The sequence below is a fragment of the Gopherus evgoodei genome, unplaced genomic scaffold, assembly GCF_007399415.2.
Source record: "Gopherus evgoodei ecotype Sinaloan lineage unplaced genomic scaffold, rGopEvg1_v1.p scaffold_60_arrow_ctg1, whole genome shotgun sequence".
Lineage (NCBI taxonomy): Eukaryota > Metazoa > Chordata > Testudines > Testudinidae > Gopherus > Gopherus evgoodei.
Genome location: NW_022060081.1, coordinates 648,990 through 673,680, shown reverse-complemented (window position 1 = coordinate 673,680; position 24,691 = coordinate 648,990). Strand labels below are relative to the sequence as shown.

Below are 24,691 nucleotides of genomic sequence, written 5' to 3'. Positions count from 1 at the left end.
TGACTGCAAAGTAGAAGTTCACTTTGAATTTTTCTTTCGGATCATAAATAGGTTCGTCATCTGCTTCATATGTGAACTGCTTCCTCTTCTTTCTAATACGGATTGGATCTGGTTCAAAAAGTGCCAGTACATCCAACTCCTCCGCAAGTTCACCTGCATCTACCAGAGTTTTCTCAAAGGCTGCGTCACTTCTGCGGCCCACAAGAAACTTCATGATTTCTCCAAGTTGATTAATGGCATCACATATATCAAATTCTTTTGCCTGAAGTTGTTTGCTAGTTATGTTGATCTCAAACAATATGTCATACCACATAACAAGAGAAACAAGAAACTTGAAACTAGAAATGGCTATTGTAAGAGCCTTTGCATCAACTCGTGATGTATTGCCAGATGATCCTGTCAGAGTATTGTCTTCATAGATGTCTACCAGAGCATCACAGATATCACCAATGAAAGCAGGATGGAAAAGCTCCCCCCCCAGAAGACCTAAGACATGATGGCTGGATACATAAACAGACACCTGTCCCTCACAGGCACTACCTCATAACATGCCAATTTTGCTCAGGACAGAACATCATAGAGAAATACTATGCATTCAGTGGTCTCTACACTGGCCAAGCAACAGCACGACAACTAACCTAACCAGTCCATCCAACTTTTTTGACTGCTTCTTGGGCACTGGTGAGGGGTAACGGTGCCAGACTGAGCCCGGTGATGGGTGCACTACAAATCTACAAACTGAGGCATGGTGCTGGGCCTAGAGTCCTGCTGAGACTGCTGTCCTGCACCAAGTGGAGCGCAGCCTCCATGAGGAGAGAACTCAAACAAATATCACGCTCCTTCTGCATGATTCCCCCAAGCACTTCTTCAGGCAGCTGCTATGGGGTCACTCACAGGCTTAGGCCTGCCTGTTGCAGGCAAAACACAGCAGCAGGGCTTAAAACTCAGACAGGGCCACTCAGAGGATTCAGGAGGCCTTGGGCAAAGCAAAATCGGGGGCCCCTTCCATAAAACATTTGCAATACTATAGTAACATGTATTAGGAAATGTGAAAAATAACTAGTGAAATACATTCAAAAATTAAATTGTAATAATTTGAAAATAAACTAAATACATTATTTAAAAACATTAAAATCTGTAATGGTCTGTATACATTTGCAATTACATAATGGGCGGTTGCTGGGTGATTGTGATAGTTGGTACCAATGGGCTGTCGTTGCCTGGGGGTGGTGCTGTTGTTGCCCACGGCTGGGTGGGGAGCTGGGCTCTGGGTTCAAGGGTGCCCAGCTCACAGGGGCTGGGCTGAGGGATGTGGGGAGATACGGTCAGGGGGCTGTCCAGCTCAGAGGGGCTGGGCTCAGAGCTGGGGCTCAGGGCTGTGGGGGGGATGGGGTCGAGGGGGTTTCCAGCTCAGAGTGACTGGGCTTGGAGCTGGGGGTAAGGGCTGTGGGGGGATGAGGTCGAGGAGGTTTCCAGCTCAGAGGGGCTGGGCTCAGAGCTGGGGCTCAGGGCTGTGGGGGGGATGGGGTCAGGGGGTTTCCAGCTCAGAGGGACTGGGCTCGGAGCTGGGGGTCAGGGCTGTGGGGGGGATGAGGTCGAGGGGGTTTCCAGCTCAGAGGGACTGGGCTCGGAGCTGGGGGTAAGGGCTGTGGGGGGATGAGGTCGAGGAGGTTTCCAGCTCAGAGTGACTGGGCTTGGAGCTGGGGGGAGGGTGGGGTCGAGGGGGTTTCCAGCTCAGAGGGACTGGGCTCGGAGCTGGGGGTAAGGGCTGTGGGGGGATGAGGTCGAGGAGGTTTCCAGCTCAGAGGGGCTGGGCTCAGAGCTGGGGCTCAGGGCTGTGGGGGGGATGGGGTCAGGGGGTTTCCAGCTCAGAGGGACTGGGCTCGGAGCTGGGGGTAAGGGCTGTGGGGGGATGAGGTCGAGGAGGTTTCCAGCTCAGAGGGACTAGGCTTGGAGCTGGGGGGAGGGCGGGGTCGAGAGGGTTTCCAGCTCAGAGGGACTGGGCTCAGGGGGTAAGGGCTGTGGGGGGATGAGGTCGAGGGGGTTTCCAGCTCAGAAGGACTAGGCTCGGAGCTGGGGGTCAGGGCTCTGGGGGGGATGGGGTCAGGGGGGTGCCTGGGGGCACTGGGGCAGCTCAGCTCTGCAGGCTGCTGTTCTCTCCAGCCACCCCACATACAAGGGGAGCAGGAGCAGGGACCAGCTAAGGACCAAGGGGGCAGGAGCATAGGCGCCTGAGGCCGAGCTGTGGGGAGGCACTTGCTTACCTTGCCCAATGCATGAGCGTTGGGGTCCTCTTTCCTCCTCCGCTCCACCAGCCCACTGCTGAGGCTCTTTTCTTCTCCGTGCCCCTCGCTGGGGCTGACGTGAGGCTGAGCTAGGGGGCAGCCCCCGCTTTCCTCCAGAAGCCCTGGTGTCGCGCTGCCCTTGCAGGGCCCCTGCCACGTGCCCTAAGCAGAGCTGCGCAGCGCTGCCCAGCCGCCGGCGCCCCCGCCGGCAATGAGAGAAATGGCAGAGGCTGGAGCCCCCGCTCTGGGGGGGAGAGGGGTTCTGAGCCTCTGCCTGCAGCCCAGGGGTTCCCCTGGGTCAGCGCAGCCGCCGGCAGCCCGAACCTCTGGGCTGCCGCCGCGACGGTGCGATGACCCCGGGGGCGCCCTGGGCTGCCGGCTGCCACAGCGGCTCCCTAACCCGGGGGGTGCCCTGGGCTGTCGGCTGCCGCGGCGGCTCCCTAACCCGGGGGCGCCCTGGGCTGCCGCGCCGGCTCCCTAACCCGGGGGCGCCTTGGGCTGCCGGCTGCCACAGCAGCTCCCTGACCCTGGGGGCGCCCTGGGCTGCCACAGCGGCTCCCTGACCCGGGGGGCGCCCTGGGTTGCCGCGGCGGCTCCCTGACCCGGGGGCGCCTTGGGCTGCCGGCTGCCACAGCAGCTCCCTGACCCTGGGGGCGCCCTGGGCTGCCACAGCGGCTCCCTGACCCCGGGGGTGCCCTGGGCTGCCAGCTGCCGCGGCGGCTCCCTGGCCCCGCGGCTCCCTGACCCGGGGGCGCTCTGCCGCGGGCAGCTCAGACCGCCTCTCCAGCAGCAGCGGCTGCAGCCATTTAAAAAAATTGGGGGGGGGGGGCTGCTCTTTAGCGCCCTCAAATCTTGGCGCCCTAGGAACCGCCTAGTTCCCTAAATGGTTGCACCGGCCCTGGGCGGGAGGCCCCGAACACGTGTTCCGCCTGGGAGCGAGGGACCGGCCCCGCGGGAGGGGGAGGTCCCGCGTGGGACGGGGACACGCGTGGGGCGGACAGGCTCCACCCCGGGAGGGTCCCGGAGCGAGGGGGAGGGGATAAGGGGCGGGGCTGTGGAGAACCCCGCCCCCAACGGGGGGGGGCAGCGCCGGCTCACAGCCCCCGCAGCGCGCGCCGCGTTCCAACGGCCCTAACGGTCACAAACGTCACGTGACTCCTTCCCCTCCCTCCCCGCCGCCTGCGCGCGCCGCGCTCTGACGGGTCTAACGGCCGGACCCGTCACGTGACCCCCCGGTCGGGTGCGCCACTTCCGGGCCGCTGCAGGACGGGGGCGGGGCTCCGGGCGCGCGGCGGAGCCGGTAAGAGCCGAGCGGGGCGGGGGGGAGGAGACACCTGGGCCCGACCGGAAGCTGGGGCGGGGCGGGGCGGGCCGGGAGGTCCTGATGCGGCCTCCGTACCGATGGGAGGGGCACTGGGGGGGCCGGGAAACCCCCGGGGGGGAGGTGAGTGAGTGTGTGTCCGTGTCTCGCACCTGCCCCTCCCCCCGCTGCCCTTCACTCCGCCCCTCCCCCATTTCACAGCCACAGGAACCCCCCCTTCACTCCGCCCCCGCATTTCACAGCCATAGGAACCCCCCCTTCACACCGCCTCTCCCCCCCATTTCACAGCTACAGGAACCCCCCCCTTCACTCCGCCCCTCCCCCCCATTTCACAGCCACAGAAATCCCTCTCGGCCCCCTTCACACCACTCCTCCCCCCCATTTCACAGCTACAGGAACCCCCCCTTCACTCCGCCCCCCCATTTCACAGCCACAGGAACCCCCCCTCACACCGCCCTTCCCCCCCATTTGACAGCCACAGAAATCCCCCTCAGCCCCCTTCACACCACCCCTCCCCCTTATGTCACAGCCACAGAAACCCCCCCGCCCCGTTCACACTGCCCCTCCCCCCCATTTCACAGCCACAGGAACCCCCCCTTCACTCTGCCCCCCCATTTCACAGCCACAGGAACCCCCTCTTCACACCGCCCCTCCCCCCATTTGACAGCCACAGAAATCCCCCTCAGCCCCCTTCACACCGCCCCTCCCCCTTATGTCACAGCCACAGAAACCCCCCCGCCCCGTTCACACTGCCCCTCCCCCCCATTTCACAGCCACAGGAACCCCCCCTTCACTCTGCCCCCCCATTTCACAGCCACAGGAAGCCCCTCTTCACACCGCCCCTCCCCCATTTCACAGCCACAGGAACCCCCCCGCCCCGTTCACACTGCCCCTCCCCCGTGTCACAGCCACAGGAACCCCCCCGCCCGCCCTGGGGGTTTGTCTCCCCGGTATCGGATGTGGAGTTTGTGTGTGAATTATTAACTCCCCAGACACCCACCAATCCCCATTCTGCTTCCGACAGCTACAGATATCTAAGGGACTCAGCTACTGATCCTGCAGGGAGTTCCTGCCCTTCCCCGCTGTAAGAACCGGCCAGGGAGACGTGGAGATACCTTGAGCCAAATTCCAGCAGCTGCCGAGCGTGCACAAGTTAAAATGAAACCAAGGCGCCGTCTCCCCAAGGACCTGGCCCCTAGTGCAAAATTATAGACACTGCCCAGAAATCTGAAACGGCCACGTCATAACGGATAGATTGCTATTGATCTGTTGACTTCTGGGAATTACTTGTAAAGGAACAACCCAGTGAAGGTTCCCCTGAGGGAAAGACCTCATGTATCTTTACAAATGGGTATAATCTAATCTGGAACTTTATACAGTAAAATGCCTTATTCGTAGCCCTATGGCGATGCCTGTATCCTGTAGGGACCTTAATTCTGCCCAGTCCCAGCTGCTTCTGTCCCCCACCGTACTCCCAACCCTTTTCACCCCCTCCAACTATCCATTGCCAGTCTTCCCTTGCTGCTACCCCTTCCTCAGTGGCAGAGAAACTCTAAGCTCTAGCCCCTTCTCTTTGCCTCTGAAAGTTGCCTTTCCCTGGGCTTTGCTGCCTGTGTGCATGGCAGGTCGGGATGGGGAGCCATCACTTCTGGGTATTTACTGAACATTTATCTAGGCCCTGACACCTTCATTCATGCAGAGGTAAGGTCGCCCAGCAGTATGTTGGGCCCTGCCAGAGTGTCAAGTTCAGCAAAAGTCAAACCTCCAAAACCTAGGAAATAGAGAGTTAATGTGCATGCCAGTGCAACCTTAACTCTGCCTCCTGGAGCTGGCAACAGCCACTGGGTGTTATCTGCCTGCACTCGCTGTGTTAGGTGTAGCTGCACTGAAAGGTAGAGGCGTGATTGTGAGATGAGAAGATCTGGGTCTGAGTCCCCCATGTGTGCGATGAAAGGAGAGAAGTGCATGTGTACCTTGAGCTTCCAGTCTGTCTCGTTTCTGCACTGAGCTGTGCATGTTGTCAGGAGGAAACGGGAATGTTTGCCATGGGAATGGGTGACAGGGGATGGATCACTTGATGGTTACCTGTACTGTTCATTCCCTCTGAAGCACCTGGCACTGGCCGCTGAGCTCGATAGACCTCATGGAACTGGAAGGGACCTAGAGAGGTCATCTAGTCCAGGCCCCTGCACTCAAGGCAGGACCAAGTATTTAGACCAGGGGTTGTCAGAATAGGGGTTGGGACCCCTCAGGGGGTTGTGAGGTTATTACATGGGGGGTCGCGAGCTGTCAGCCTCCAAACGGTGCTTTGCATCCAGCATTTATTATGGTGTTAAATATATAAACAAGTGGTTTTAATTTATAAGGAGGGGGTCGCACTCAGGGACTTGCTATTTGAAAGGGGTCACCAGTACAGAAGTTTGAGAACCACTAATCTAGACCATTCCTGAGAGGGGTTTGTCCAACCTGCTCTTAAATCCTCAGTGATGGAGATTCCACAACCTCCCTAGGCAATTTATTCCAGTGCTTAACCACCCTGGTAGTTAGGAAGTTTTTCCTAATGTCCAACCTAAATCTCCCTTGCTGCAGTTTAAGCCCATTCCTTCTTGTCCTGTCCTCAGAGGTTAAGAAGAAAAATTTTTCTCCCTCCTTCTAACAGCCTTTTGTGTACTTGAAAACTGTGATCATGTTCCCTCTCAGTATTCTCTTCTCCAGACTAAACAAACACAATTTTTCAATCTTCCCGCATAGGTCTTGCTTTCTAGACCTTTCATCATTTTTCTTGCTCTTCTCGGGACTTTCTCCAATTTGTCCACATCTTTCCTGAAATGTGGCACCCGGAACTGGACACACTGCTCCAGTTGAGGCCTAATCAGCGCGGAGTACAGCGGAAGACTTACTCCTTGTGTCTTGCTTACAATACTCCTGCTAATACAGCCCAGAATGATGTTTGCTTGTTTTGCAACAATGTAACTCTGTTGACTCATCTTTAGTTTGTGATCCACTATGACCCCCAGATCCCTTTCCGCAGTTCTCCTTCCTAGGCAGTCATTTCCCATTTTGTACATGTGGAACTGATTGTTCCTTCCTAAGTGGAGTACTTGGGATTAGTCTTTATTGAATTTCATCCTATTTACTTCAGACCATTTCTCCAGTTTGTCCAGATCATTTTGAATTTTAATTCTATCCTCCAAAGCACTTGCAACCCCTCCCAGCTTGGTATCGTCTGCAAACTTGGTAAGTGTAACAGAGAGACTCTGCTACTGGGAGAGTTTCACCCTCTCTTAGAGGGTTACACTCTGGTGGGAGGAGGCTAGGCCTGTACTGGGATAAGGTCACTCTGTGCTTCACAGTTTGGCAGAACCTAGAATGTCCATTAGCAGAGAAAATCCTGGGGGGAATCGGCTTGTGGAATGAACAAATACCCCATCTGAATGCTTTCACATTGCCCTTCTCGCCCTGGCAGGCTACAGAACAACGTCCAGGTTTCGCTCCAGATCATCCTGTCCTCCCAGGAGGAAGGAAATGGCTGCAATGGAGCTGGCTCAGGTAAGGGATTATCAGGGGCTACTGGTGGGTTCTGGTTGGAGGGAGAGGAGCAGTAAATGAATAGGAGGGTGGGAGCTGCTTGAGGTGGTGGGAGGCAGGAACTATCTAGGGTGGGGAAGGGGAGGGGACAGGATGTGACAAACCTGCTGAGGCTTGTGTACTCTAGGGTGTGATGCATTGTCACCCCGGGGTGCAATGTGGGGGCTTCTGGGAACCGCTGTGCCCTCTAACCCTCAAGCTGGGCTGGCTCTTCTCACACTGCTTTGCCGGAGATTCAGCCAGACTCTCCAGGCCCTGTTATCACCCAACACGACAGCAGGTGACATCACACACCCAGCTAAGCTACCTGAGTGCTTTACCTAGAATCATAGAATATCAGGGTTGGAAGGGACCTCGGGAAGTATCTAGTCCAACCCCCTGCTCAAAGCAGGACCAATCCCCAGACAGATTTTTGCCCTGATCCCTAAATGTCCCCCTCCACTCAAGGACAGAGAGAAGACATCAGCCAATTTCCCAGCTCCCTAGCCTTGCACACCTGCTGTAGTAGAAATCCAAAATGATACCATCTTATACTACACAGGGATCCGTATAATGTAAGCTCATAAATATAGTTCCCCTTCCCCTCGATATGGGGAAGATACGCACATATGAAGATGTGCTAACCAAGCTGAGCTTTTCCCCAGACACTTCACTCAAAGTGACACTTCACTGATTAAGATAAAGCATAAAACAAGTTAATTAACTACAGAAAAATAGATTTTAAGTGATTATAAGTGATAGCAAACACAGCAAAGCAGATTACCTAGTCAATAACCAAAAACTCAAAGTAAGCCTAACATACTAGATGGATAGAATATGATTTAGCAATTTCTCACGCTGATTGATGATAGAAGCGGTCCCCCAAGTTTCCACCAGTTCAGTCTTTGTTCCACAGGTGCTGCGAAGGAGTTCTCTTGTGTGGGGAATGAGGCCAAGAGATGATGTCACACCCCACCTTACGTAGCTTTTCCATATGGCGGGAACCCTTTGTTCCAAACTCAGTTCCCAGTCCAGTTAGTGGAAAAATACAGGTAGCAAAATAGAGTTCGTTGTCATGTGGTCTGGTCACATGCCGTAGCATGCCCTGCTGAGTCATAGTAGCCATGACTCCTAGGCTGGCTGACAAATTCACAGGGGGGCTAAGCTCTTCCACAGTCCATTGTCTTTGTTGATGAGCCATCAGCACTGTCTGTCTTCATTATTGTACCTGAAAGGCTTGTTGTGGGTGTTACGCAGTGTAAGCACATGTGAAATACAGATACAGAGTCAATATCCATAACTTCAGATACAAACATGATCCGTGCACACAGGTAGGATAATCATATTCGGCCAATCATAATTTTTCCAGTGACATCGCACATGACACATCTTGCACAAAATGGCTCATCATTATGGCCTAATGATATTATAATCCTACCACTATGCTGAATGTGGGGTGTAGTGTCAGATGGGGCCTAATTTCAAGCCACAGGGGTTGGGAACGGAACTTCCCCTCTTTGTGGAAGAGGCAATAACCCCCCAGCCAGGGCTGGGAAAACTTCCCAGGCTCCCAGTGCTGGAGCCGGAATCTACTGAGACTTCATTAGTTACCACCGCCCCCAATCTATGTGGCAACTGCAAACTTTATCAGTGATGATTTTATATCCTCTTCCAGGTCATTGATAAGAATGTTAAATAACACAGGGCCAAGAACCAATCCTTGTGGGAACTCCCTAGAAAGAAATCCACTTGACCATGGTTCCCCATTTACAATCACAGTTTTTAATCTATTTAATGTATGTCGTGTTTATTTTATATCTTTCTAGTTTTCTAGTCAAAATGTGCTGAACCAAGTCATATGCCTTACAGAAGTCTAGGTATATATATTACATCAATACTATTAGTTGCAACCAAACTTTTGATCTCATCCAATAAGGATATCCAGTTAGTTTGATAGGCTCTATTGTCTCTGAACCTTTGTTAATTGGTACTAATTATATTACCCTCCTTTAATTCTTTATTAATTAAATCCATATTCGCTGCTCCATTATCTTGCCCAGTATTGATGTCAGACTAACACTCTTGTAATTAGTTCGATCATCTCTTTTAAACGTTTAAATATTGCCACAGAATTAGCTTTATTCCAGTCTTCTGGAATTTCGCCAGTGTTCCAAGTCCTAATGAAAATCAACATTAACAGTCCACCACGCTCCTCTACCAGATCTTTCAAAACTCTTGTTATCTGACCCACTGATTTAAATATGTCTAACTTTAATAGCTGCTGTTTAACATCCTTGTGAGTTCTTTTTGGAATGGAAAGTGTGACTTACATTATCTCTCTTTCTCCAATACCAGGAGAGAAATATTTATTGAACACTTTTACCTCTTCTGCATGATTGTTGATAATTCTGCCATTTCTATCTAGTAATTTACCACTACCATTGTTAGCATTAATGTTATACTTTTAAAAATGCCCTTATTTTCATTGATTAATCATTGATTTCTGATAGCTTCCCTTACCAATTTTCTACAATTCTGACCTTCTAACTTATAGTCTTTACTATTGACTTCCCTTTTCTTCCATATATTTTATTTGGAGAGTGTTGGGACTCCTACCACGGAGCCACCAGCAGGGTCCAGAGACAGCCCCATCTCCTGTATAAACCTCTGGCTAGTGGGTATGTGATAAATGTGATGACCCTGCCTCCGTCTGTCAGCTGGGAGACACAAAGGTTTTCTCTTTCTACCCTCTGATGGCTCCTGGCTGCTCTAGGCAAGGTGGGGTGGGACTCTGTTAACATGTGCCTCCCGGAGCTTCCGTTTCCCTGGTGCTGCTGTTCTGTAAATAGTGGGGTTGTGAGTGGGGCAGCAGGTACTGACTGTTGGACTCTTGCTCTTTCAGGGGCGGGTGACTTTCGAGGAGGTGGCTGTGTATTTCACCAGGGAAGAGTGGGCTCTGCTGGACCCCGCTCAGAGAGCCCTCTACTGGGATGTCATGCAGGAGAACTACGAGACGGTGGTCTTGCTGGGTAAGGAGTCCTCTCCCCTGGATTATTAGAAGCTATGGGGTCTCTAAAGAACCTGAGTAGTAATAACTTTATACCTTTATTCATCATACAAGTTTTGACAAGTTTTCTTGTCCCCCTTTTTTTGCCTTATCTCCCACCCACTAGTATAATTTTTGGACATGTGCCTTTTTGGTGCCGTCAGTCATTTGAAAATTGCATTGAAGGTATCCTTATTGGTTATATTAATATCTACATTAATAACTGTAGCTTTCCTGCCTTTTCCTCATTGTAAAAGGAAAATATGCCGCCTGTAGAATTCTAAATGGAGTAAATAGGTGTGTGACTCGTGCATGGGCTTGTGTGACAGTCAGATGAGCTCCTCTTTTGATAGGAGAGCGTATAATGTTGGCATTCAGGACCCCACTGGTGAAGGGAGAACAGAGCCGTGGGAGGGGAGGAGAAGGGGGGAGTAGATAATTCTGGGGTGCCAGGACATGGGGAGGGTGTGTGCAGGGTTAGAACTAAGCAGCAGCAGGGAGGAGGAGGTTGTGAGAGACGAAGAGGGAACACAAGAATCTCCCAAGGTGCCAGGAGGTGGTGCCGGCTGAGAGTAATGGGACGAAGGGGAGGGGAGTGTGGAGGAGGGGCTCCCAGGAAGTGGGCTGAGTGGGTCAGTGGAAGGGAGGAGAGGTTTGGGGATCTAGAGCTGTGGGGGATCCCGGACCTTTAACCCTAAATCCCTACCCAAGCCTTGTTGCTTTAGAGCCTCCACTCCAGTTTTATTTCTGTTCAATTTAACTTAATTATACATTTTTTCCCCAAAATGTTATTTTAACTCTTGACCTTCCTCTCCCACTCATTAGCCCCCTCCCCGTATAACCTCCCCATCTCTATGCACAGCGACCCTGGCCACCGATCCTGAGTCCTTGCTGCGTTCCTCCCTCCCAGAGCAGGGCCCCTGCCCAGGCACAAATGGGGACTTTGTTGTTGATGTCACAGGCTGGTAGTGTAGCCTGTACTATTTTTACACCTATAAGATTACGTATTGGGGTACAGCTCGCCCTTGTACATAGCTACTCAAAGTTAATGGAGGAGATGAAATTTGGTGAAACACAGAAACTTGATTTAATACAGACAATTATAATTGAAATCATAGGCAAGGATCAATACACATAAAGATTAGAGTAAGATAAGTATAGTAAAGAGGGTCTTGCACTGTGTGTACTTACAAGCTATGGACACCATTGGAAACAAAGATCAAGGGGCAAGGGAGCCCATCAGAAGGGAGGCCCTGCTTCAGTTTACACTGTCTTGGGGACCTGACAAAATGAAAAACTGGTAACTAGGAGAGGTATTTTCTCCACTTCCTTATGGAAATAGGATGGCGATATACCATATCTGCTCCTTTGCTCTGATTACAATAATGTCAATAGCTGCCCCAAACAATACGTGGCCTTTGGGAAGTCCATAATTAAGCATCAGGCATTAATGCTCATGATTTACATCACTTATTTATTAATAATTCCAATATATGAATGTGTCCAACTGCTGAGATACTTCATAGCTACCTAATTGCTAAAGCCTGCCCCAGACTTCCTTCTTTCAGAATCCTGTGGCGTATTGCACCCGCTTGTGGTTCCTCTCTCAAAATGAGGGTGTGAAATTTCAGTTTTTCCGTTGACCTGAGATTCTCTCCTTAGGCCTATTCAGGTAAATCCCAGGCTTCAGCATAACTGCTCCCACAAAGCCTCAGCCTAATAGAAGGCCCTGGACTGTAGCAAGATTAGGCTATGTCTACACTACTGCGGTAACACAACCTACGCTGTGCAGCTCCAGCTGGAGTCAATGTACCTTAGACTGAGTTACCGCAGGGTCTGCATACCTTAATCTTCTCATCAGGGTAGAGTACAGGGGTCGACTGCAGAGAGATCTGCAGCTGATTTGGCAGCTCTTTAATAGACCCACTACATCGACCAACGGTGGATCGATCTCAGAGCTTTGATCCCAGCTGTAGTGTAGTCCCTGCCCTTAATAACCCATTTATTTATGTTCACATCCTTGCCCCTCCAAACGTTCCAAGCTAATAAGCAATACTCTGATAACGACATTTTACCTCTAGCGAGTATAAAATTGCCCATGAGACTAGGTCATAGATCATAAAATCAGATCAGGATCAACAGGAGTGAGAGTTTGTAGAGAGTCTTGTCCCCCCTCTCCCCATCTGCAGCAGCCACAAGCTGTCTTCCCTCCAGGCTCCTTGGATCTCAGCTTGTCCCTCCTGAGGTTGCGTGGCCCAGTTCTTCTTCGAGTGATTGCTCACATCCATTCCAGTTAGGTGTGCGCGCCGCGCGTGCACGTTCGTCGGAAACTTTTTTACCCTAGCAACTCCAGTGGGCCGGCAGGTCGCCCCCTGGAGTGGCGCCGCCATGGCGCCCAATATATATCCCTGCCGGCCCGCCCGCTCCTCAGTTCCTTCTTACCGCCGTGTCGGTCGTTGGAACTGTGGAGCGCGGCATAGCTGTCCTCCACGTCCCTAGCTCTCCTAGTTTCTACCGCTTGTTTATCGCTTATCTCTAGTTCTATATAGTTGTTAATTAGTATTGTTAAGTAGATAGTTTAGTAAATAGCTGTTAAGTAGTTCCTTGCCGGGGGCTTAGCCCTTCCCGGCACCGGGCGCCAGGCTCATGCCTGTTTCGCCAGGCTTCAAGCAGTGTGCGGCCTGCAAGAAGCCCATGCCTACCAGCGATCCCCACGAAGCGTGCCTGAAGTGCCTCGGGGAATCGCACAGATCTGACAAGTGCCGCATCTGTAAGGCTTTTAAGCCGAGGACAAAAAAGGAGAGGGATCAGAGGCTCCGAACTCTCCTAATGGAGGCGGCACTTGACCCGTCGACTTCGCAGACCGTGGTTTCGGCACCGGCACCGGATCGCTCCGGCACCGAGAAGACTCCCCGGCACCGACCTTCTCCGGCACCGGAATCAGAGCCTAGGCCGTCGAAGTCTAATACTCCGGCCAGGCAGACCCAGCTTGAGCGCCCGGCCTCAACATCGGCCGCGGCACCGCCGGCACCGTCAGCACCGTTGACTCCGGGCCCGGCGGGTCCGTTGAGTCCGGTGCCGCCGAGCTCCCCCATGAGATCTGGGGTTGAGATAGTGGTCCCATCCACTCCGGAGACCTTCGCCTCGGCTCGGGACCTTATTGCCCTGACTGAGCCCACTCGGCTGCCACCCCCGGTACCTCCGGTGCGGGTTGTGTCCAGAGGCAAGCCCATGCTGTCGGCGCCGCCCAGAGACAGTCGTTCGCCATCCAGGTCCCGACGTCTTGGGCGCTCCAGATCCCGACGCCGCTCGCAGTCCCGGCACCGCTCCCCTCAGCGATACCGGTCGCACTCGCGGCAACGGTCGGCATCGAGACGGTCGCGGTCAGGCTCCAGTCGGCGTCACCGGCACCGCGACTCCAGGAGCAGGTCCCGACGCTACTCACCGCACCGGTCGACCTCCCGGCACCGAGCTGGTGGCAGGTCCCGGTCCCGGTCCCGGTCTCGCTCGACCTCCCGGCACCGAGCTGGTGGCAGGTCCCGGTCGACCTCCCGGCACCGAGCTGGTGGCAGGTCCCGGTCCCGGTCGATCTCCCGGCACCGAGCTGGTAGTAGGTCCCGGCACCGAAGCGGCGCCCGGTACCGAGGCGGCGCCCGGCACCGTGACAGATCCCGGTCCCGGTCCCGATCCCGGCACCGATATGACTCCCGGCACCGGTCCCCGGCACCGAGACGATCCTCCGTGCCGGCCCGCGCAGACCCGTACCATCCAGGGTCGGCCCCGCCGTGGCCCTCGAGGCAGCCGTCCGTATCTTCCCAGACGGACAGCGGCTATGCGCTGGGCACCGACCGGCAGGCGGCGCTGTTTGCTGATCCGCCGCTGCAGGACCAAGGCCCACAACAGTGGGGATTCTGGACACCATGGGCGTACCATCAGGCCCAGGGCCCCCAGCAGCTCCCTGCTAGGCCGGCGACTGCGGAGCGTAGGGCCCCTGAAGCCTCTTTGTCTCGCCCCCCTCCCTCCCCGGAAGGGGACGAAGGGTCCAAACAGCAGGACTCCGCTGTGGCTCCGGAGACAGAGGCGAGGGCTGAGGAAGACCCTCAGTTGGACACTATTGTGCCTGGGGTCTCATCATCCTCCTCCCCGGATGAGGCGGTGGCGGGTACCTCCTCCAACAGTCCCCCCCCGCTGGATCTCAGGGCGCACCAGGACCTCCTCAGGCGATTGGCTCAAAACCTGAGTCTGCAAGCAGAGGAGGTCTCGGAGATAGAGGACCCAATTGTCACCATCCTCTCTTCCGATGCTCCCACCAGGGTCGCCCTGCCGTTCATACGGACCATCCAGGCCAATGCCAATACTATCTGGCAGTCCCCGGCCTCCATCCCTCTGACAGCAAAAGGAGTCGAGAGGAAGTACATGGCCCCTTCTAAGGGGTACGAATATTTACATGTTCACCCGACTCCCGGTTCACTGGTAGTGCAATCGGTGAACGATAGGGAGCGTCACGGCCAGGAGGCTCCGGCCCCCAAATCCAGAGAAGCCAGGCGGATGGACCTCCTTGGCCGTAAGGTGTATTCGGCTGGGGCGCTGCAGCTCAGGGTCTCTAACCAGCAGGCCCTGCTGAGCAGATACGCCTTTAACTCCTGGGTGGCAGTGGACAAATTTAAGGAGCTGCTGCCACAGGATGCTCGCCAAGAGTTTACGGCCATCCTGGACGAAGGCAAGAAGGTCGCGCGCACGGCCTTACAAGCCTCCTTGGACGCTGCGGACTCGGCTGCCCGTACCCTCGCGTCAGGAGTTACGATGCGTCGCATCTCCTGGCTGCAGGTTTCCGGCCTTCCGCCAGAGCTCCAGCACACGATACAGGACCTTCCTTTCGAAGGCCAGGGCCTGTTTTCCGATAAGACAGACCCCAGACTTAAGAGTTTAAAGGACAACCGGGTCATTGCGCGGTCCCTCGGGATGCACACCCCCGTGACACAGCGTAGACCCTTTAGGCCGCAACAACAGCAGCACCGTCGGCCGTTTTCCCAGTTCCGCCAGCGGCAGGACCTTTACAGGCGCCGCGGCAGGAACGGGAGGCGCAGGCAGTCGGGGAACCAAGGGGGGCAGAACCAAGGCTCCTCAAAACCCCCGCCTGGTCCTAAGCCTTCATTTTGAAGGTGCGCTCGAGGGCGCAGTAACAGTTTCCCCTATGGATCCTTCCCCCCCGTTTTCCAACCGCCTTTCGTTTTTCCTCCCGGCGTGGTCCCAAATAACATCGGACCGCTGGGTCTTAAGCGTGGTGCAGACGGGGTACCGCCTGCAGTTTGTTTCGTTTCCTCCTTCCCGCCCTCCTTCCTCGTCCCTCTTCAGGGACCCCTCTCACGAGCAATTCCTTCGGCAGGAGGTGCGGACGCTCCTCAGCAAAGGAGCTATAGAGGCGGTTCCCGAAAACGAGAAAGGCAAGGGGTTTTATTCCCGCTATTTTCTGATCCCCAAGGCCAAGGGGGGCCTCAGGCCTATCCTCGACCTGCGAGAGCTCAACAAATACCTCGTGAAGTTGAAGTTCCGCATGGTATCCCTGGGGACCATCATTCCATCCCTGGATCCGGGAGACTGGTACGCCGCCCTCGACATGCAGGACGCGTATTTCCACGTTGCCATTTGGCCACGCCACAGACGCTTCCTCCGCTTCGTTGTGGGGGCTCGTCATTATCAATTTGCGGTCCTCCCGTTTGGCCTGTCCACGGCCCCGAGGGTGTTTACAAAATGCATGGCAGTTGTCGTGGCGCATCTTCGGCGCAGCCGTGTCCACGTGTTCCCTTATCTGGACGACTGGTTGATTCGGGGCACGTCGGAACAGCAGGTGTACAGCCATGTCCGCGTGATCACCGGCATGTTTGCGAGTCTGGGCCTCTTGATAAACACAGACAAGTCCACCCTGAGGCCCACTCAGAAGGTGGAATTTATCGGGGCCGTCCTGGACGCCACTGTGGGCAGGGCCTCGCTGCCTCGGCAGCGGTTCCAGACCATGGCGGCGATCGTTCAACGCTTGTGGTCAGCCCCGTTGACGTCAGTGAGGACATGTCTAACCCTGTTAGGCCACATGGCGGCGTGCACTTTTGTGACCGACTACGCTCGGCTCCGCATGAGGCCTCTCCAGCTGTGGCTTATCAGTCATTACAGGCCAAGGCAACCGCTAGACATGTTAATCACAGTCCCTCAGAAGGTCTTAGATTCCCTCGGCTGGTGGTTGGACCAGTCCGTATTGTGTGCGGGTCTTCCCTTTCACCCGTCTCAGCCCTCGGTATCCCTGACAACGGATGCCTCAGATCTAGGCTGGGGGGCCCACCTAGGGACCCTGCGGACGCAGGGCCTATGGTCCCAGGAGGAGGTGGGGCTACACATCAACATGAGGGAGTTGAGAGCGGTCCGCCTTGCTTGCCAAACGTTTTGTCATCAGCTTCAGGGTCGTTGTGTAGCCGTGTTCACGGACAACACGACGACCATGTATTATATCAACAAGCAGGGCGGCACCAGGTCCTCCTCCCTGTGCCTCGAGGCGATACGACTCTGGGACTTTTGCGTAGCCCACTCCATTCACCTCAGGGCTTCCTTCCTTCCCGGAGTACGGAACACGCTGGCGGATCGATTGAGCAGATCCTTCCTGTCACACGAGTGGTCCCTTCGCCCGGACGTCGCTCTCTCCATTTTCCGGAGGTGGGGTTATCCCCGGGTGGACCTCTTTGCGTCCAAGGGGAACAGGAAGTGCCAAGCGTTCTGCTCCTTTCAGGGCAGGGAGCCGGGGTCGATAGCGGATGCCTTCCTCATCCAGTGGTCGACCCACCTGTACTATGCGTTTCCTCCGTTCCCTCTGGTTCACAAGGTCCTCCTGAAGGTGCGCAGAGACAGGGCTCGTGTGATCATGGTGGCCCCGGCATGGCCCAGACAGCACTGGTACACCATGCTGCTAGACTTGGCCGTAGCCGACCCAGTTCCCCTGCCCCTTCATCCGGACCTGATTACCCAGGACCACGGGTCTCTCTGTCACCCAGACCTGCAGTCGCTGCACCTAGCGGCGTGGCTCCTGTGTGGCTAACTGGTTCCGAGCTGCGCTGCTCCACGCCTGTGAGAGAGGTGCTCTTGGGCAGCAGGAAACCGTCCACAAGAGCCACATATTCGGCAAAATGGAAACGCTTCTCCTGTTGGTGCGTAGAGAGAAATCTCCGCCCTATGGAAGTTTCGGTATCCGAAATCTTAGACTATGTTTGGTCCCTCAAAGGGCAAGGTCTGGCCTTATCGTCGTTGCGAGTCCATCTGGCAGCTATCTCCACCTTTCACCCGGGTGCGGACGGTCGCTCCGTTTTTTCTCACCCGACGGTGTCGAGATTTCTTAAAGGGCTGGAACGGTTATTCCCTAACGTCCGTCCCCCTGCTCCAACCTGGGATCTTAACCTGGTGTTGTCCCGGCTCATGGGGCCCCCCTTTGAGCCGTTAGCTACTTGCTCCCTGCTTTACCTCTCTTGGAAGGCTGCCTTTCTAGTGGCTATCACCTCAGCTAGACGGGTGTCGGAACTCCGAGCCCTTGTGGTAGACCCCCCATATACGGTCTTCCACAAAGACAAGGTACAGCTTAGACCACACCCTGCCTTTCTACCCAAGGTGGTCTCAGCCTTCCACGTCAACCAAGAGATTTTCCTCCCGGTTTTTTTCCCAAAACCTCACTCCTCAGGCAGGGAGCAGCAGCTCCACTCGCTGGATGTCCGTAGAGCTCTCGCGTTCTACATAGAGAGGACCAAACCCTTCCGCAAATCCCCCCAGCTTTTCGTGGCGGTAGCGGACCGTATGAAAGGGCTTCCTATCTCCTCCCAGAGGTTATCCTCGTGGGTTACGTCCTGCATCAGGACCTGTTATGACTTGGCCCATGTCCCTACGGGCCGTGTGACTGCGCATTCCACCAGGGCGCAGGCGTCGTCGCTAGCTTTCCTCGCCCGTGTGCCCATCCAGGAAATCTGTCGGGCAGCGACCTGGTCATCGGTCCACACCTTTGCTTCCCACTACGCCCTGGTACAGCAGTCGAGAGAGGATGCGGCCTTCGGAACTGCAGTGCTCCGTGCCGCGACTTCTCACTCCGACCCCACCGCCTAGGTATGGCTTGGGAGTCACCTAACTGGAATGGATGTGAGCAATCACTCGAAGAAGAAAAGACGGTTACTCACCTTTGTAACTGTTGTTCTTCGAGATGTGTTGCTCACATCCATTCCACACCCGCCCTCCTTCCCCACTGTCGGAGTAGCCGGCAAGAAGGAACTGAGGAGCGGGCGGGCCGGCAGGGATATATATTGGGCGCCATGGCGGCGCCACTCCAGGGGGCGACCTGCCGGCCCACTGGAGTTGCTAGGGTAAAAAAGTTTCCGACGAACGTGCACGCGCGGCGCGCACACCTAACTGGAATGGATGTGAGCAACACATCTCGAAGAACAACAGTTACAAAGGTGAGTAACCGTCTTTTCTTACTTCTTACCTTCTCCTTTTCCGGAAGAACGAGAGGCTGTTGTTCCTGAATTTTAGTGTTTAAACTCCCCCAGCATGTGGAGAAGGCTGGGGAATTAATTCTCCCTCCATTACACCTGAGTCACTAGATTTCCTAATTCCCCAAAATGTGCTTTTGCGATGTCACAGTCCTGGAGTAGCTAAGCCTTTTACCTGCCTCCATGGTCTGCTCAAGGAATGACCCCTCAGGTATTAGGCCTCTAGCCAGCCCCTCTCTATGGGTAGGGACCCACATGCCTCTCCTTTTTGACCAGGGTTTGAGGATTGCAGCTTGTCCTCCACTGTGTTCGCTGGACTGACGTCCAGCTCCTGTGCTTTGCTTTCTCTCCAAGGGCTGTGAGCAGAGAGAGAGAGAGAGTGTGTGTGTGTTAGAGGTGGGAATTTTGGTGATACTTCTATGATACCAATACACCGCTCGATTTCCCTCTGTGATTGGTATTGCTATGATTATAATGAGCAGGAGACATGAGGTGTTTTGTCATGTATCTGTCATGGGGTGATATGAAAGGACTGCCTGGGACCAAGCTACATCAATGGAATACCCGACAGAGACAAGGGAATAATTCTCACCTGTCCATGGGAGGATCGCCGCTTGGCTGAGTGAAGCATCCATGGACTCGTTATGTTTTTGGGAGCAGGAAGAACTGGACTCGCAAACACAGGGAGCTCTGCCGGAGCGAAGACTAATGGACAGGCACAGGGAAAGGAAACAGAAGCGTTTTCTACAGCAGCCTGGCTCAAGGGCATTGGCCAGTATGGACTATATTGTCTTCTTCGCTTCTCGGTGCTTATATAAGGACTTTTTTTTCAGTTGACTAATAAACCCTGCTCTGTTTTAAAAGTCTGCCCAGTGTCACAGCAAAAACTTGCTCTGTGCATTGACTGAGGAACAGTCACTGAACAGGAGTGTCGTTCAGCTGGACCTGCTGGCAGAGCTCACAGGTTGAAAAAGGAGTGTTGAAAGCAGAGACTCAGTCTCAGGTGCCGAAGCTACATAGCCTGTCCTTGTGGAAGAGTGGGAGCCCTTGGGAGTCTAGTGCACTCAAAAGACACCTCCCAAGGACTGTTTACAAGTCAGAGCATTGCCCAGATCCTATGGATCCATGACAGTGTGCCAGTGCGCCTTCTGGGGAAAAGAGAGAAAACAAGAAAAGGATCTAAATTTGTATTTACCATCGTCCTCTCATCAGTCCTCGTGGGAATCCCTGATCAGTTCCAAAGTGCATTAAAACCTTCCTTAAAGTCTTACCTCTTGGTTATCAGGTCATGTCAGTTTTAGAGGGCTTTTCCTTCACTCTCCCACTTCCCTGGTTCTTGTCACGCAGACAGCAAGCAGCAAAAGACCAGAAGTCCAAAGCGCAGCGAATGTGATGTTTATTGGGATTAGTTTCCAAGCAGGCATATTCCAAAGCCCTTCACACCAGTTGGGCTTATCTCTATACACTGATAGTCTGTTCCCCAGTGTTCCCTTCCCAGCTGTGACGCCACAGAGCATTTACCCCATATCCCTGCCCGGCTCTGACACCACAGAGCCTTGCCTGTCTCCCCATTCCCTGTTCCTGTTCCCCCCCTTAACAGACATGATTCCAATCTCCTTTCCCCCTCCTGTTTGATCCCATTTATATAGTAATATTCTCAGCTATACCTTAACCAATCATGGTACTGAAATTTAAATAACCAATTTTAACATATTGTAACATAATTCTCTAACCAATTATATCCCACTACATTATTTACTTACCTAGCAACATTAATTATACAGCAGACAGAAACAATTAGAGAACCAGACTGATTAACAAGGTTAAAGTGATGGCCATAAACTTAAAACAATACAGATATGAGGGTTTCAGAACCACAACCATTGATAAGGGATTTCTTGCCAGACAGGATGCTGTCCAACTAAGTTTTCTTTAACCATCTTAAGATCTGTTTCTTTATCTGGTGGTGATGGGCACTATCCGGACAGGATCGTCTTCCTAACAGCCCAATAGCACTTTATTTCAGTGTGACTGGTTTGGAATGTGAGGATGTGACCCTTCGCTTCCCAGCTTATGGCTGCACCTGCTGCTTAGCCAAAGAAGAAGGGCTCAGACTATCCTAGTGCGAGAAGGCCCATACACAGGCAGACTGTGATTTTGATTCTTTGGTTTTATACCCCTGTAACTAGCTAAGTGAAAAAATATACCTAAGTTCTTAAAGTATAGGCTTCACAGGCAGGCCTGAATATCTCTATTCTAACAGTGGGTTCTACCCCTTCCCCCATTCTGTGTCTGTATTGTCTATTTAGATTGTAAATTCTTCAGGACATGGGCCATATACTATTCTCTTTTCGCACTTGTCCTAGCACGATGGGGACCCACTGTTAGTTGGCTCTGAGGCACTAAGGTAATGAATATGATTTATAATAACTCTCCTGCCACTTTGAGCCAAAGAAGCTGGCCTTGGGATGTTACTGCTTAAAAATGAGCTGGGGTTAAAACCATGGACTATTCTTTGTGACAAGTATCCCACAAATTCCACTGACCTCCTTTGTTTTCTTTGCCTGGAGTAGGGTTTCCAATTTCCAAACCTGATGTGATCTCGCAGCTGGAACGAGGGGAAGAGCCGTGGGTCCCAGACTTCCAGGGCTCTGAGAAAGAAGTGCTCCCGAGAGCTGCCTGCACAGGTGAGGAATTGGTTAAACCAAGTCAACAACTGTTTAGGAATGCAGGAAACATTTGGGATGCCCTACAAAGACCCTGTGAGCTCTCCGAGTTCAGGATTGTTCCCTGCAGATGTGGAATCATTATGGCAGATGTCACTCATGGCTTCCCTCCTACCCTGACTGACAACTGGCAGCAGGTCCCTCCCCTATCTCACTTTCCCCAGAGTGTTCTGGTGAGATGCGGACCAAAAGTGGTCCCTTCCTCTCTCCTCTGGGGAAGGGTTTGGGGAAAATCAGCTCCTGATAGGTTTGATCTCTCCCACACACATTTTGGTTTGTTCATCCCTTTTTCCATTCCTCTCTCCGAGAGTTCCTTTATCTCTGGTGCAGGGAGTGACCTCTGTCTGGGTTCTCTCTGTCTCGGATCAGGTGATGGGATGGTGAGTGAGAATGAGAAGGAGAAACCCCTGCAGGAAGACGCTGAGCAAGTAGAACCCCATGGAACGTTATCAGGAAGATCCACAGGGAATGTTTCTGGGAGCTGTGGACTCCCAGAAAAAGCAAAAGCCTGTGAGACTCAGCAGAGGCCAAAGGAAAACTTCAGTAGCCACTCAGACCTTATAACCCGCGACAGAATCAAATTGGAAGGGAGACGCTACACGTGCCGTGATTGCGGGAAAAGCTTCAGTTGCAGGTCACACCTTATCAGACATCAGAGAATCCACACAGGAGAGAAGCCCTACACGTGTTCTGAGTGCGGGAACAGCTTTGGTCATCACTCAACCCTTATCACACATCAGAGAATCCACACAGGGGAGACGCTCTACATGTGCTCCGAGTGCGGGAAACGCTTTAATCACAGCTCTACCCTGAGCGCACACAGGAGAATCCACACGGGTGAGAACCCTTATGGATGCTCTGAGTGCGGGAAAAGCTTTAGTCGGCGTTCAAAGCTTATCACACATCAGAGACTCCACACAGGAGAAACGCCCTACACATGCCCTGAGTGCGGGAAAAGCTTTAATCACAGCTCTACCCTGAGCAGACATCGGAGAATCCATACGGGTGAAAAACCTTACGGATGCTCTGAGTGCGGGAAAAGCTTTGGGCAGCGTTCAAACCTTATCAGACATCGGAGAATCCACACAAGAGAGACGCCCTACACGTGCGCTGAGTGCGGGAAAAGCTTCAATCAGAGCTCACACCTTATCAGACATGAGAGAATCCACACAGGTGAGAAGCCCTACACGTGCGCTGAGTGCGGGAAACGCTTCGGAAAGCGCTCACGCCTTATTAAACATCTGCAAATCCACACCAGAGAACTGAAAAAAACACCTTGATCAGGGCTGGGCAAAGATTTTTTTTTTTTTAAATAATCACATTTGCTAATTCCTGCATAGTGATCTGTGCACCATCTTCACTGTGGTCTCAGGTCCACCAGATGATTTGCCTGCTTCTGCTTTTGCAGCTCACCCTTCTTTGGGATCAGTCCTGTGATCTTTTCTATCAACTCCTTTCCTTTTGAGTCGTAGGAGCGTGTGTCCCTCCAGCCAGGAATGTTCATCAGCTCCAGGTGGGGGAGAGAGGTTTGATCCCAACAAGCTACACTGAGGCAAAAGCTCCCTGTGCCTAACGTCCACTAGGACTGCACATGGCATTGGCTGCTCAAGTTAGTGATCTCGGTGTAAAAAGACAATTATAGTTGTAGTTCAGATGGCAGCCCAGGTGCAGTGGTTGGCATTAGCTTCCCCCTTGATCTGACCTAAACTCCATCACTTTTCCTAGTCTAAACAAACCCTGAGCATCACGGTTATACTGTTTCCCCATTTCAAAGCAATTGTTAGTCATCAAGTTCCCCCTTCAGGAACAAATTGTTTCATTCCCAGTTGCTCTGCTGTTGCTTCAGGTTGTGCTGGAGAGCAGATATTTTTACTACCATTTTCCTCATTCAAAATATATTGAATTATAAGAAAGAGCAGGGCAGGGATAGGGAAAAATGTCTTTTCACCCTCTTAATGACTTCTTTGTTTCAGTCTTCACTGAGAAGTCTGAAGGAATGTCTAGTATAGTGAATGCTTACGGGAAGAGGGTAGGTTTAGAAGAGAAAATAAAAAAAGAGCAAGTAAAAAATCACTTAGAAAAGTTAGATGCCTGCAAGTCACCAGGGCCTGATGAAATGCATCCTAGAATACTCAAGGAGTTAATAGAAGAGGTATCTGAACCTCTAGCTATTATCTTTGGGAAATCATGGGAGACGGGGGAGATTCCAGAAGACTGGAAGGGGGCAAATATAGTGCCCATCTATAAAAAGGGAAATAAAAACAACCCAGGAAACTATAGACCAGTTAGTTTAACTTCTGTGCCAGGGAAGATAATGGAGCAGGTAATCAAAGAAATCATCTGCAAACACTTGGAAGGTGGTAAGGTGATAGGGAATAGCCAGCATGGATTTGTAAAGAACAAATCGTGTCAAACTAATCTGATAGCGTTCTTTGATAGGATAACGAGCCTTGTGGATAAGGGAGAAGCGGTGGATGTGATATACCTAGACTTTAGTAAGGCATTTGATACAGTCTCGCATGATATTCTTATAGATAAGCTAGGAAAGTACAATTTAGATGGGGCTACTATAAGGTGGGTGCATAATTGGCTGGATAACCGTACTCAGAGAGTAGTTGTTAATGGCTCTCAATCCTGCTGGAAAGGTATAACAAGTGGGGTTCCGCAGGGGTCTGTTTTGGGACCGGTTCTGTTCAATATCTTCATCAACGATTTAGATGTCGGCATAGAAAGTATGCTTATTAAGTTTGCGGACGATACCAAACTGGGAGGGATTGCAACTGATTTGGAGGACAGGGTCAAAATTCAAAACGATCTGGACAAATTGGAGAAATGGTCTGAGGTAAACAGGATGAAGTTCAATAAAGATAAATGCAAAGTGCTCCACCTAGGAAGGAACAATCAGTTTCATACATACAGAATGGGAAGGGACTGTCTAGGAAGGAGTATGGCAGAAAGAGATCTAGGGGTCATAGTAGACCACAAGCTTAATATGAGTCAACAGTGTGATACTGTTGCAAAAAAAGCAAACGTGATTCTGGGATGCATTAACAGGTGTGTTGTAAACAAGACACGAGAAGTCATTCTTCCGCTTTACTCTGCGCTGGTTAGGCCTCAACTGGAGTATTGTGTCCAGTTCTGGGCACCGCATTTCAAGAAAGATGTGGAGAAATTGGAGAGGGTCCAGAGAAGAGCAACAAGAATGATTAAAGGTCTTGAGAACATAACCTATG

General features: G+C 52.7%; 1 protein-coding gene and 1 pseudogene across 8 annotated transcripts in view; both read left to right on the top strand.

The window, feature by feature from the left end:
- LOC115643461 overlaps nucleotides 1-24,691 on the top strand; it is a 591,865-nt pseudogene that overhangs the window by 30,992 nt on the left and 536,182 nt on the right.
- Nucleotides 3,522-24,691, top strand: part of LOC115643458 (zinc finger protein 271-like) — a 200,782-nt gene continuing 179,612 nt past the window's right edge. Inside the window, exons 1-4 of one of the 8 annotated variants that reach the window (XM_030547508.1) lie at nucleotides 3,522-3,585; nucleotides 7,073-7,155; nucleotides 10,076-10,202; nucleotides 21,306-21,419. In XM_030547508.1, coding sequence (XP_030403368.1) covers nucleotides 7,132-7,155; nucleotides 10,076-10,202; nucleotides 21,306-21,419 — 265 coding nt within the window. In that variant the 5' untranslated portion in view covers nucleotides 3,522-3,585; nucleotides 7,073-7,131. Of the gene's footprint in view, nucleotides 3,586-3,720; nucleotides 3,730-4,536; nucleotides 4,691-6,775; nucleotides 7,156-10,075; nucleotides 10,203-21,041; nucleotides 21,140-21,302; nucleotides 21,420-24,691 lie in introns of those variants that run through there. The other 7 variants (XM_030547504.1, XM_030547507.1, XM_030547506.1 and 4 more) reach the window with 7 other exon arrangements.